This window comes from Telmatherina bonti, assembly GCF_933228915.1.
Source record: "Telmatherina bonti genome assembly, chromosome: 3".
Lineage (NCBI taxonomy): Eukaryota > Metazoa > Chordata > Actinopteri > Atheriniformes > Telmatherinidae > Telmatherina > Telmatherina bonti.
The window spans coordinates 38547378-38562872 of NC_136621.1; the positions used below are offsets into that span (position 1 = coordinate 38547378).

The 15495-nt window shown below is 41.2% G+C and overlaps 1 protein-coding gene across 1 annotated transcript; it reads left to right on the forward strand.

Annotated features, from left to right (window-relative positions):
* Positions 1–7072: 7072 nt before the first annotated feature.
* Positions 7073–12376, forward strand: LOC306774136 (uncharacterized protein; the record flags this gene model as incomplete). Its single annotated transcript, XM_079264118.1, has 7 exons — positions 7073–7109; positions 7671–7793; positions 7957–8098; positions 9102–9210; positions 11556–11640; positions 11842–12027; positions 12249–12376. 7 exons carry the CDS (start codon positions 7073–7075, stop codon positions 12374–12376), a joined length of 810 nt encoding a protein of 269 aa, XP_079120244.1.
* Positions 12377–15495: the final 3119 nt, after the last annotated feature.

Below are 15495 nucleotides of genomic sequence, written 5' to 3' on the forward strand. Positions count from 1 at the left end.
TTCGCCCAAACATTCTGGAGCACCTCAAAATATCAAATTTTTCGTATTCCCTTGGGGGGGTACGCAAAATTTGGTGAGTTTTCGAGCACGTTCAGGCCTCCAAAAATGCACGCGAAGTGTCCGAATAAAAATAATAATAATAATAATAATAATAATTAAAACCGCAAGCGGTGATATAGGCCCTCGCACCATGGCGCCGCTCGGCATAATGCCACCGCCTCCCCGGCAACATCCTTCCCATGCCTCTCTCGACCTAAAGTGCAGCCAGACTGCACTTCAGGCCATTTAGGCCTTATGAACGGTCACTTCCTGTCACCAAGGGGCGGGGCTAATTTATAATCTAATTATTGACATGCACAAATGTGAAGGATATGACTGGCATCATCTGTAGTGAATTTGGTGCAGGTTGGTTGTTTTTTGTGGGAGTTATGTCAGTTTTTCTTTTTGTTGCATCACATCTGCTTTGCTGCCCCGCCTCTCCTAAACGATATCCCCTATTAAAAGACATAACACAACTTTTAATCACACATGCCTCTTGAGCATCCTGACTCATTTGGGTTAAAGTTAGATAAAATTCTTAGCAGGACTTCCTCAAAATGCATGGCAAAGCAAATGACAGAAATGACCCCGAAAATGGCACCTTATTCAAAATGGCCGACTTCCTGTTTGATTTAGCCCATATGTCCAAGAGACTTTTTTGAAGGTACTGGAAGGTTCTACAACTGTGCCGAATCATATCCATGTCAATCAATGCAGTGGGCGGGGCTGATTGATTGAAATATTGTAGGGGGCGCTATGGAGCCATTTACTATCTTTTCCACTATATTGTAATTTTACTCTATTAAGTACATAACTGTCATGACTCATGGCAAGTATGGTGAAGATCAACAATTTCATGGCTTTGTTACAGGTACTTCCTGGTTCATGATATCAGACACTTGTTGTTGCCAAGGGGTGTGGCTAGTTCATAGTCATATCATTGCATTTTAGATTTTGTTCATCATGGGACTGGCATCAAAGGTGTCGATTCCTGTGCTGATATGTTGTTTTATGTGAGAGTTTTAGCAATAAGTCTTTGTTAATGAGACATAAAACTTTGAGGGCCCGCCCCTCCTAAACTAAATCTTCTATTAGAAGAAATAACACAACTTTAAATCACACATGCCTCCTGAGCATCCTGTGCAAGTTGGGTGTCAGTTGGACAATATCCCTAGGAGGAGTTGTTTAAAATGTATGGCAAAGAAATGACCCCAAAAATGGCACCTTTTTCAAAATGGCCGACTTCCTGTTGAATTTAGCCCATATGTCCAAGAGACTTTTTTGAAGGTACTGGAAGGTTCTCCAACTGTGCTGAATTTTATCCATGTCGGTCCACGTAGTGGGCGGGGCTGATTGATTGAAATTTTGTAGGGGGCGCTATGGAGACATGCTCCATTTATTCCATAATGTTTCAATGGGGCTTAGTTCAGGGCCTTACTGTCATCAGTCACGGCAAGTTTGGTGGCGGTCCAAAGTTCCATGGCTTGGTCACAGGTACTTCCTGTTTCATGGCGTTGGACCGCCATTCGCCATGTCCTGTTTAGCGTAGCGACTTGAGGTTTTTATTGTGGCACCATGAAAGGGTTTGACATGTTTTGGAGGAGTCTCAAGTGTTTGGGACCATTTGCTTAGAAGCATGACCCTCAAACGTGGAAAAAACCACTTCCTGTTGTAAGTGGGCGGGGCTTAGGTCTACACCAGCAATGGTCACAGTAATCTGTTCAGGACTGATCCCTTATTAATCCCTATAAGTTTTAGGGTGATCAGATCAAAATTGAGAATTTTATAGTGATTTATGATGTCACGCCGCCGCATGGAACTTCGCCATGGCGTCACGGGCACGCCGTGCAGCGTAGAGCAACGTCCTTTACCAGATCTCTTCACCAACATGTTTTGTGATGCCTGAGTGAATTTGGGCCATGTGGTGTCCACCAAGCCAGAGTTATGGGTGTGTGAGCAAAAAACAACACTTTTGACCTCCAGGGGGCGTGGCTATTTCATAATCAAAATATTGACATATAGAACTCTGTAGGAGGGGACTGCCATCATATCTAGCAAATTTGGTGCAGAAATGTTGCTTTATGTGGGAGTTATAGCCGTTTAATTTTTCATGGCGAGACATCAAACTTTGAGGCCCCGCCCCTCGTAAACTAAGTCTCCTATTAGAAGAAATAACACAACATTTAATCACACATGCCTCCTGAACATCCTCAGCAATTTGTGGCTCAGTGGGATAAAAGCTCTAGGACGAGTTCGTTAAAATGCGAGGTGCTAAAACGCCAAAATATTGACTTTGACCTAAAATGGCCGCCTTCCTGTCGACATTTCACCATGACATTAAGAGGGTTTTTTGTTCGCCCTAGCATGTAGATCACGTGTATGAATTTTCATAAAGATTAACGACATGCAGTGGCGGGGCACCTAAAATAGGTGGCGCTCTCGTTCAGTTTCGCCCAAACATTCTGGAGCACCTCAAAATATCAAATTTTTCGTATTCCCTTGGGGGGGTACGCAAAATTTGGTGAGTTTTCGAGCACGTTCAGGCCTCCAAAAAAGCACGCGAAGTGTCCGAATAAAAATAATAATAATAATAATAATAATAATAAACACTGCAATTACAATAGGCCTTCGCACCGCCAAGGTGCTCGGGCCTAATAATAAACGCTGCAATTACAATAGGCCTTCGCACCGCCAAGGTGCTCGGGCCTAATAATAATAATAAACACTGCAATTACAATAGGCCTTCGCACCGCCAAGGTGCTCGGGCCTAATAATAATAAACACTGCAATTACAATAGGCCTTCGCACTGCCAAGGTGCTCGGGCCTAATAATAATAATAATAATAATAATAATAATAATAATAATAATAATAATAGTACTTTTCAAAACACTCTTTAAACTATGAATCCAATGTTTATTTGTTTACTTTGCACAACAAAACATAAGGACAATCAGAAAAACAGAAATGAAACAAGAACAGTAAATGTGGGTGAGGTTGAAAACTTTGTGTGGGGTTATAAAAAATATCTCCCCAAAAATATGTAAAAGTCAACAACATCAAGACAGAAACAAAACAACCACAAACAAGCAATACAACATATATACATAAGAAATAAAGTAAAACAATGGTTGTGTGTGAATGTCACGTAATCGTGTTTGAGTGTGTGAGCATGCAGGACAATGAACCAGTCCCCATACTGGAAAAGCAGCCACTGGGAGTCTTTATTCCTCAGGTAAACTTTCAGTCTTGGTTTAGAATTACTGAGCAATGATACTGTTTTTACTTCATGAAAATGATAAATTCTAAATAGATAAAACCTCTGTGAACAAAAGAAAAAATATGTTTCATGCAGCAAAAAGGACGATGAAGTTTGAAGCTGAGTGAATTGTTGTGTCCCTCTGCATTCACACTGACATTAGCTTTATGTGTCCACAGCTGCCCTGGTGCAGACCGACAGAAACATGGTGGTCAAAATGACCTTTCTGGCCACCACTGAACATCCATACAGCAGTGTTTCGTACCTCATGATGGCCTGAAGGTTGGCGGAGAAAGAAGTTTTTCTTTCTTTTGTCGCTGTGAGGAAAATTCTGACACTTTGCTGCAAACATGAAGCAGAAAGTGTGTTCTTGTTTTCCCACCTTGTGTCAGAAAAGCATCTGCTGACTTGTGTTTGCAGATGCACACACTTTACTTGTATGTAAGCTGACAATACAGCACTCAGCGAGTATGACTTTTGAAAGATGAGAAATAGTGACAATGAATTTAAAAAAATTTAAAAAAAAAGGCCTTCCAAGCCACCTGTTGCCATGGATACTTCCAGCGCAGAAAAACTGTGGCCATGATCTAAAAAAGCCACATATTCTATAATGCCTTTGCTATATGCAGTTCAGAGAGAAGCATTTTTATGCACTTCAAGTGGAAATAGTTTATACAGCAGAGGAATTAACGGTAATAATAAAAATATCACAAGAGACACAAACTGCATCTGACAAATCAGAGTACATAAAAGTGGTGCACAAAATGTGCTTAAAGGAAGAAAAACATAGTAGAAATAGTAAAAGAGAAGCAGCTGAGAGGAAAATCTCCATGTTCATACTGGTCGCCCTTCTCTCAAGCCCTTACTGGAGAAGTTCTTTGATCGCAGCACGACCAGGACTATGTGTCCCGGCTAATTAACAGTCCACCGCCATCTGAGTGCAGTTTGGCCGCCACAGGCAGCTGCAGCCTCCATGCATCCTATTCTTTCATGTGCATTACCATGGTGATGAGTTGCACGGTGTAATCACAGGTTGTGTAAGGCTGATGCTGAGAACTCTCCGCACCTTCCGTTATTTTTAGATCTGCATATTATACTTTACATCAACGTAATGTGTCTTCCTTCTCGGCAGGTGTCATCTCTCGCCATTTTCACTGATTTGGGAGTGACAGAAACGTTTAACATCACTGTCACAGATAATGAGGGGACAGGCTGACTCACGCCCCAGTCCATCCTTCTCATTCCTCCTTTCATCCTTCCTTCTTTGTGTGTGTTAAATACTTTCCACAAACCAGTTAATTAAATTAATCCAGCAGGTTGCCAGGTCTGCTTCCCTGTAATTATGTCAGCAGGGTTGTCAAAGGTGAATAGCAGTCGGGTGTGGGTGTGTGAGCGTCCTCAGGGCTGTTTGCTTATTTATTCATGTTGCATTTTCCTACAAAGGCTTGGACAATGTGGAATAAAAAATCCTTGATATAGTTTATTATTTAACGGTGTGACGGTCTCAAACCATCACAAAAGCTGGTTTTTCAACTGTTTGCAGAAAACACGCTGGATGGTCCCCTTTTGGTGCTACATTTGTGACATTTATGAGGTTACCGTGGCAACGCATCCAGCAACGATAAGGTCACTAGCTTAGTGATACCCTGCACAAAAATAAAGCCACTTCGGCTTGTATTTATTGGTCTAAAGTTGCCAAAGAGTCAGATTGAGTCTGTTTTTTTTTTTTAACACAGCAGAAATCATATGCTGTTGGATCCATTAACTCTGAGGGCCAGAAGGCAGTTTTACACATGGAAATTCACACAACCAGGATCTGAAAAGCTGGCTTGACGTGTAGTTAGTGCACATGACTTTAATTGTTACACATGTCAAGTTAGGTTTGCTGCTGCCTGCGCTGCATGAGGAAATATACATTCACTAACTGGCCCTCTAGAGAAAACCGTCCTCCTGTTCAGGAAGTTTCAGGAAGTGGTTGTTTGAAAACCTTGCAGATGTATCTAAAAATAATAAGCAGTGGAACATGCTAATATTTTACAACATTAACTCAGTCAAGTTCAGACAGATATGATTTCATTGTATGATGCCAGGAAGAGCTGAATGGAAATGTAAAATGTCAGGTAAAACCGTTGTTGGTACAATTTTGCCCTTTTTCCTGTTTGAGGAGAGCAAAAATCAAATCAAAACCAAAATCTGGAAACTTGACAGGCAGCCCGCAGCGACAACACTGAAACTGGATTCCATACAATCAATGTCTAAAAAAAATATCTGAAAATGACAAGAAAATCTGAAGACCTATGTAGCTGCACATGTAGCATGTAGCTGCACATGTAGCTGCGCATGTAGCATGTAGCCACACATGTAGCATGTAGCCGCACATGTAGCATGTAGCCGCACATGTAGCATGTAGCTGCACATGTAGCATGTAGCTGCACATGTAGCCGCACATGTAGCATGTAGCCACACATGTAGCATGTACCCGCACATGTAGCATGTAGCTGCACATGTAGCATGTAGCTGCACATGTAGCCGCGCATGTAGCATGTAGCCACACATGTAGCATGTACCCGCACATGTAGCATGTAGCTGCACATGTAGCATGTAGCCGTACATGTAGCATGTAGCTGCACATGTAGCCGCACATGTAGCATGTAGCCACACATGTAGCATGTAGCTGCACATGTAGCATGTAGCCACACATGTAGCATGTAGCTGCACATGTAGCATGTAGCTGCACATGTAGCCGCACATGTAGCATGTAGCCACACATGTAGCATGTACCCGCACATGTAGCATGTAGCTGCACATGTAGCATGTAGCCGTACATGTAGCATGTAGCTGCACATGTAGCCGCACATGTAGCATGTAGCACACATGTAGCATGTAGCTGCACATGTAGCATGTAGCCACACATGTAGCATGTACCCGCACATGTAGCATGTAGCTGCACATGTAGCATGTAGCTGCACATGTAGCATGTAGCCGCACATGTAGCATGTAGATGCACATGTAGCATGTACCCGCACATGTAGCATGTAGCCGCACATGTAGCATGTAGCCACACATGTAGCATGTACCCGCACATGTAGCATGTACCCGCACATGTTGTCTACCATCACCAAGCAAGAATGCACAATACATTACCTATACCACCAGGCTATAACAAAGACAGTCGCCCTCCTTACTCCATGTATTTGTTACATTTTGCCAATAATAATAATAATAATAGTAATAATAATAACATATTATTATTATTATTATTATTATTATTATTATTGATATTGATATTTTATATTTAACTTTCATATTTATATTTATCTCATTTGAGAATAGTTTTTATTAACAGTGACAATCTAAATCAGAGGCCTCAGTAAAATATATATACACATGAGTTTACACATTTTACACATTTTCATACAAAGTATATTTTTCAATAAATATCACAAACATTATTTTAAAATGATTGAACAAAAATATTTTCAAAATAATTTTGTTTTTATTAAAATAAATAGAATACAAGAATATTAATTAAAAAAACTGAATAAGGGATAAAAATATAAATAAAATCTTAATATATTTATAATATCCCGTATTAAACTCTGCTGTCCGGCGGTGCTCTGGCGCCATCTAGTGGTCATGGGGAGTAATCGCAGCACAGAGCGGAGCCTCGGAGTGATTCTCAGCCAAGTTCAGTTACACGTCAGTGGGAAACCTGTACTGGTGAGTGGACGTGTACGTGCACGTCAGCCGGTTCCCGGATGCACCAACCAGAAACATGGAGCGGGTGGTGGTGGAAGTGCCGATCAGCAACGGTGAGATACACAACGACCTCCACGTCTCCACACCAGTCCGAGCAAAATATCCTCTAAACACATTGCATTAGAAACCTTTCCGATCAGAGTGCGATTGCTCCTCCTCCTCCTCTTCCTCCTCCTCTTCCTCTGACTGAAACTGCATAGCCACTGTGGAGCTAGGAGCCTCGCGCAGCCTTGTTGTTGTAGCTGCAGACTGGTGAGCCTTGTGTCCAGTCTGAGACACCAGTAAAGGACAAGACGTCATCTGCCAACTAGCAGCTCAGGAACTTATACACTGCTGTCACTACTGGGCCAAAACACCGGCCCATTTCATTCCCCATCATGACTCGCAGGCTATTGTCATGGTAACCGTTAACAACAGTGTTGTTACCTCACAGGGTCCGTAAATGAGCTTTTTTTTTATATATACTATAAAAGAACAAACTCCTGCAGCTTAGATCAGTTACTTGCACTTGGATGTCAGGAAGTGTAGTTATTTAATTTATTTAAAAAAAAAAAAAAAAAAGAAAAAAGTTTCTGATGTTTTAAAATAATTTCTTTGTTTACTTCCAACATAAGGTTTTTCCATCCCCTGCCCATCCTCAACACCCCGTAAGAGGCAGGTACGTTTCTCAGCGCGGCATGACATCATTCTTCTACGAGAAGTTATCGCCCAGAACCCCTTTGCCTCCAAAGAGCCAGGTTTGTCTTTTCTTTTTCACAAATTATCATTATATTTATTATTATTGTTGTTGTTAGACACAATCCACTGACTTAGTCAAGCTGTTCCCATGACAACTGCGGACAGCAGGCTATGTGGTGTGAGAATACCAGCAGTAACTTCAGTGATCTAACCTGCTGCCAGGACGGATCTGGGCTCGGGTGGGGGAAATCATCACCGCAGCTCTCCAGGAGGAAAACTTTGAGGTGGATGCCAGGAGGTGCAGAGAGAGGACCATGCTGCTGCTGGACTACTACAAGAAGCAAGACTTTCCCAGTCTGCGCAGGTCAGTTCAGTCAAACTGTTTCCTGAGGAAACTGCAGTGACAGAAAGTCCCAGAAAGTCGGGACAGAAACAGAAACGCATGATTTTATAAACCAGTCATGGTTTCCACCGTGCAGTATTGGTAGTCTGTAAATGCGACGGAGGTCGATCCAGCACGCTTACGCCTCTGTTTTGTAATAGATGCAGCAGGAAGTCGCATCGTCTTGTTGAAATAAGCAAAACCTTCCTGGAAAAAGCACACAAGGTCTGGATGTGAAAGTTTCCAGTTGACACCGTGACAGATGCATCCTTTACATGCAGCCATCCAAACACAAGTTCATCTCGCATCTAAAAATAAACTCTGACAACTTTCCATCACTTTTACAAGATTTCTGCAGTTTGTTTCTTCACATGCAGACGACTCAGCGATTAACTGAACTTTAATTCTTTTTAACAGTAAAGAAAAGGATCACAGACATAAAATGAAACTCTGGTCGCTTGTTTTCTTCTGTGATGAATCCAGAATCCATCTGTCACATATAAAACCTAGAACCAGTGTCGCATGCTCGGCCATGAGGACCTGAAGTTCAGACAGAGCTTGTTTACAAGCTATTTACAGGAAATAAACTTATGAAATGGTTTATGTTTTTCCCTGGATCAAGGAAGGTTACGCCTCAAGGCTTCAGTCCGGGTCGCTCAAAGTTCTCGAGTAGTCCTGAACCTTGTATCTGCACCTCCCCAAGACCAGCTTTCAGATCCCAAACAGTCAACATGTGTCCTCATTCATCACTCTAGTTTTTACTTTTCCTTCAGTCCACTAAACAGAAAACAAATGTTGGATTTTGTGAAATAATCATTAAATTATTTAATTAAAATATAAAATGTTAAAAAGAAAAGTGATTCGCTCTGTGTTTCTGTTCCACTGTGAAGAAATATTGGTCTCCAAGATTTGCGATGTTTTATTTACATTTTATTTGTCTCAGGTTTTTAAGTGACGGGTATTTGTTTGGTTGTTTTGCTGGAAGGTTTGGAACAGAGAGGTTGTACGCCCAGAAGGAGGATCTGCTCCATGAGGTCTTAGAACTGGAGGCTGAGAAAGGGCTCCTGGCCTGCGGTGAGAGCACAAAATACCAGGTGAGATTAGTGCCACCACGTTGGCAGCACGAAGCTTCCTGATTGGAGGACTACTTTTTTACATTTCTGATTCTCAGACATTAGAATATAGCGATGGAGTTTCATTAATCTAGAAGCTGTCAGAGGGACAGGTTGTCCATGAGACCTTTAGCTTTTACAGACTGCAACGCTGTTGATGACAAATCCGCCGTCTGTCCTGGAACTGACACTTCCTCCTAAACTGAATCTGTACATTTCCAGACACTCTGGGTGTTTCTGAATTCAGGTTCTGCAAACTTCCAAGTGTGAATTCGCCAACTGCATGAGTCATCGTGATGCGCCAAGTGCTGTCTCAATTCAAAGTCTCCTTACAGTCCTCTCTCCCAGTCCTCCCTTCGTTTGGCTCCAGATTAGCTTAAAATGAAGGATACAAGAGATGCATCCTCTCCTATCCCAGAATTCATTGCGCTCCTGATATAAGATAATGAGCAGCAGAGCGCCGGTGTAGGTACCACACCAGCCAGACCGTTTATTTATTTCTATTTTTTATTTATTTTTATGTATATATCGTATTTGTCCCAGCAGACAAGCTGGGAGGACATTGTGTCCAATAACCACAAATGAACTTTATTCCAGTCATCCTCAGATGTCTTCGTCCCCTTTCATTAAAGAAAAGGCTGAATTTATTACAGTCACTCAGATAACTGGAGACTGGAATAAGGAACAATAATGAAGAATGTGCTAAATTATAATTCAGTGATAAAAGACACTGTTTTGTCATTTGATTGAGTTAAAGAAAAAACAAACAAACAAACAAACAAATGGTCCTGGACAAATGAGAGACTTTTCTGTTGAACAGTGGGACAAAATACCTGTCAACAGGTGCAGAAGTCTGACTGAGAGGAACAGAAAACACCTGACTGGAGTGGAAACATCACAGGATTTTTTTTTAACTGTTAGTTTATGACTGATGTAACATATTTTATTTTAATATAATGGTTTGCTTTTTTTAAAAAAATCTTTCTTTTGAACTAGAATTAGAAAATAATATCATGAAATTTCATAAAACTTTTATTTATTATTACTTTTGTCAATTTCAGCTTATTTCCCAGGCAGCAGTTTTTCCTCCTTCTTTAATAGGAGGGTATGAATACATATGAGGACGACTGTATATGTGTCTAACAAGGATTATTTTCCACTGACGTTAACGTCGGATTGACAGAATGAGCTGTCAGCCAGAGGAAAGCTCGTCTAAACCGCCTCCTCCATGTTTGTAATTTAATCACAAAGGAAAATAAATTACATTTAAATTACTGGCACCATTTTCTGCCATTTTAAAAATATTTTCATATTTTTTTTTGGAAGAATGGGATCAGTAATTAGATAAACCTGGCATATGTAGTTGCTAGGCAACAGAGGACTGGAGCACTATGGGTAATTCTCATGCACTAGATAGGCCGTCTCATTTTACTGGCAGTAAGCGCACTTTGGTGTGTGCAGTGTGTAAAACACTTCGTAGCCTACGCAGTCTGCACACGTGGAAGTGTGCAGAGCCTGAATTTAGAAACACCCGCTGTGTCTGTTCCTGTTCCTGTTCCCGTTCTTGGACCTGGTGGCCCTCACTCATCGCCTCATGCAGTAACACCCCCATACTGGCATTGGAGCCATCATTTGAAAGTAGTTCAGGACCCGTCAACGTGTTTTCAGTGATTTCCACAGCAGCTGATGAGCACAGAAGCTGGTGCAGGTTTATCACAGCTGAATGAAAGAAGGAAAATAACCAGTTCCAGCTATTCAGCACCAAACGGGGAGAAATATTAGTGCATTGTAGGGATTGGAAGTGTAAACAAGAAGAAATATGATTAAATGATTATGAAAAACTTGTTTTCTGATAAAATACTTGTGAGATTATAAACAACACAACAAGTATGAATCCCACTACCTCTGCTGCCAGAATGAACCCAGCCTCCATCTCTAGATATGTTCTGTCAGACAAAAGGTAGAAGATGTCTGTTCTTCACCATGACAACCAGACAGAAAGCATTCGGTTAATGGTTTCTGATTTCTGTTGCATCCTGGTTCCATTTTTATATTTGTTGATCTCTGATCTGATGATGTGAGCGTTGGCCAGGTACATGAAGTGGTTATCATGTCTGGCTGCTGGTTCTAAGTGCTCCTGTTGTGCCTTTGCTTTTTAATTTCTTGTGAACTTTCAGGTCTTTATTGTCAACATAAAAAAGAAAATCTTCTACCTTAACCACTGTCTGGAATAAGAAACCGTTGATGTATCAGAAGAGGACAAAATGAACCTTTTGAGCTGTTTTTGACCTGGTTTCCATCTCTTTGTTGTTCTTTATCTTTCCCAGGATGAAGAACGAAGAAATCCTGCCATAGAGGAGCTTATTCTGCCTGAACCGGACAAACCGGACATCACGCAAATCCCCCCTGCAGGTACAACAGACTCACAGGACTAGACGAGGCAAAATGGTCAAAAAAAGGGAGAGAGATAAACAGTGAACGTGATCAGAATCCACAACATAAATCACACTTCTTGAAGCACCTGTGTATGCGTTTAATTTGCCCGTTAAATTGTCAGAAATGTCAGATTCTCAGGTAAAAAGCACAGCCAGCTCCATTTTCTCGTCGTTACAGAAGCAGAAGTAGAACGAGAGCCAATGGCAGAGCTCTCAGCGGCGCCCACGGCCAAGCGGCCCTGTCAGTGCTGCTGCCAGACCTACTCAGAGATTCTCAGCTTTCTGGAAAAACGCTCCGAGTCAGAGCAGCGGCTGCGAGAGGAGGAGCTTTCCCTGCGGCGAGAGGAGCTGGAGATTCAGAGGAGTAAGGCTCAGCTGCACCACTTTCAGCCCAAGCACCAAAATATATGAATATATCGCAGTAAATATCTTATAATGCAAGATTATTAACTCATCTTAGTCACCTTTTTGTGAGTGTGAAGCATTATTTACCGTATAAGACATCACAACATGCAGATTGTTCTGTTATCTTCATTTAATGCTTGTGTTGTCATTGTTCAGTCATTCAGATCTTTCCATTTGCAGGTAAGATCTCTCTGGAGAGAGAGCGACTGGAGGCCGAGAGGAAAGAAAGAGAGCGCAGGTTTGAGCTGGAGAGCCAAGAGAGGCAGGTCATCTTGGACCTGTTGAAAGAGAAGGTGCTGAAGGGCTGAAAACAAAGAGCTGCCACCTGCAGCGTTTGTGGGTGGCTGACGCAAAGGGCTGCTCCCAGGAGGAAGTAAACCAGCAGAACTGGAAGTGAGACGATCAAAGAGAAGAGAAGTGACATGAAATTTAAACTGTAAATATGGACTGGTCGCTGCCTTTGTCTTGTCTGCCTGAAAACAAGTGACGTTGTGGGTAAAACTAGTTATTCACACAGGAGGTGTGTACAGTTACAGAAAGTCATTATTATCTCAAATGGGTCTTTTTTTCATACAATCATAGAATTAGTTATCTATAGAACTAAACAAATTTATTGGAAATTTTGTAAACCTAATAAAAATAGGAAAACTACAGATAAATTCATGTACAGACGTGTTTTCTTCATTATTCACCAAAACATGTAGCTGCGTTAATGCGAATGCAACACACACCTGTACACACACACACACACACACACACACACACACACACACACCGGCCATTTTACTTGTTAACACAAAGAGCTGATCAGCCAATTGCATGGCAGAAAAGTCAATGCATTTAAACGTCTAGATATGGATAATACGACTTTCTGAAGTTCAAACCGAGCATCTTGTCCTGGGGTAACACGCTTCAGCCACCTTCCCAGATAGCAAAAAAATAAATATTTAGTCCAAGTGTGGCCTACATCTGCACCCTGGTTGGCCCATTTTTTTTTTTTCTAAACTCTGACTACGGCTTTGGCTCATGAGAGCTGTCCAGCAAAACCAGCAACATGACCCCACATGTGGCCCCACTGGGATATTACTGTAATCAATGTCCAGGTGCAACCTGTCCAGGGTGTCGCCCAATGATTGCTGGGATAGACTCCAGCTTCCCACGACCCCGAACTGGATGACGTAGTTAAGAAGATGGATGGATGGATAGTGGATGGATGGATGGATGGATGAAAGGATGGATAGTGGATGGATGGATAATGGATGGATGGGTGGATGGATGGATAATGGATGGATGGATGGATGGATGGATGGACGGACGGATGGATGGATAATGGATGGATGGATGGATCAATGGATGGATGGTGGATGTATGGATGGGTGGATGAGTGGATGGATGTATGGATGAGTGGATGGATGGATGGATGGATGGATGGATGAATGGATGGATGGATGGGTGGATGGATAATGGATGGACGGATGGCCATGTCCAAATGGCTCCTAATATTTGCACGGTTCTGGCCCACAAAACAGTTGCTGTAACCCACAACAAGGCTGCCAGCTGACATCTGGAACACATCTGGTGAACACAAGACTTGTTAGTGCCAATAAGAGCCCAGATAAGGGCCAAACTGTCCTGCTGTCTGGGTTGTTTCCGATGTTGGTGTGTGTGTGTGAATGAATATTTTTGTGGTAGTCTGGGAGATTGTTGTCAGGGATTGGCAACCATGTTCCCATCAGTCTGCCCCAGGGCAGCTGTGGCTTACCATCACCAGTGGGTGACTGTGGACAGAATGAATAATGGATTCAATGTAAAGAGCTTTGGGTCCCTAGAAAAGTGCTATTAGTGTTGCAAGATGACTCATTGGAAGTTGCTTGGTGATTGATGGATATAATTTCTAGGCAAACCATCAGGTCCAAGGCAGTTTATGTCACAGCCAACACAAAGACTTAAAAAAAAACCACTTGTACAGTGAGAACATGCAAACTTCACACTGAGCCGTCCCAGTTTAACCTGGCTGTGACCCCACAGTGTTTACCACCACACCACAGTTAGCATGTAAATGAATCAAATCAAATTGTTTGAGATAAGACTCCACAGAACTAGACACCAGTTACAAGTCTATGAGAGAAATATACAAAACTAAATCTGAATTCTGCCATTTTCTTTTCTTTTTTTGTGGTTGTTTTTGTGTTTTGAACAGCTATCATTAAACTAAACAAGAACAGTCACAAAACATTATTATTCAGCATGTGGCTAGATTGTCCAAGAAACTTAGAAGTATCTTCTCCAAATATGACATTATAGAGAAGGTCTATTTGACTCTGTCCCACAAGGTTTTCAATGCATCCCTGGTTCAACACACCTGACTCAAATTAATGAGACAATATGCAGAACTTCAAAAGCTGTTGAATCCAGGGTTACACGACTTTAGAGATCATGGCTGGATGTTGATTTCTCATGCAGTGCAGCCCGAGGGGACTGGAAGGACATCTAACAGTGTTTTTCATTCCTGTCCTTCTTCATACACATACTTGTGTGTGTGTGTGAGTGTGTGTGTATATATGTGTATGTGTGTATATATATATATATATATATATATATATATATATATATATATATATATATATATATATATATTATATGTATATATATTAGATATATAATTAAAAAGTTAGTTAATTTCTATTTGGAATAAGGGAAACAGCAGTTGTTGTTTGAGGAATCTGTTTATGAATAAAAATATTTGGCTTGTAATATGAAATAGTTAACTACAAGTTCAAGAGGTTTATTGTTGGGGTTTTCCTAATAGAAAATGACATTGATTAGTTTAAAGGAGTACACAAGGTTCAAGTGATCAAATAGGTGACTTTTGAGAACAGTTAAAAAAAAAATTTGTTTTCTCACAATCAAAAAATAAATGTTTTATAGTTTAATCTTCTGCCTGACAAAAGGAGCATTTATTGGTTATAGTAAGATGTTTGGAGATCACAGCGTTAACTGGGTAAATATAATGAAGGATCTTAAAACGAATTTCTCTAGTTTTGTTGGAAATACGGTATTTAACAGGAAGAAGCCAAGCTTTCTCCCACTTAACATCTTGTATGTTAGATCTCCACAAAAAATTACCACGCAGCTCCCCTTTTTTAATGTCGTTGCACTTTAATTGTGCGTCATACAAGCATCAAGTTCTGATTGGCTAGTTATTTTGTTTACACGCCCTTTTCCGGTTTAATCCAGATTCTCATTGGTTGTCTCGAACGTCCGTCCTTCTTTTAATCCATCCAATGAGGTTGCGTTTTAACGAGCTGCGCCAGCGATGCTACAAAGCTGCGTGGCAGCCGTATTTAAATTTTGCAAACCAAGTTTTGCTTTTAGTTTTTTGACGGTGGGCACAACGTTTTCTGATGTACTCCTCGTTTTAATTGAA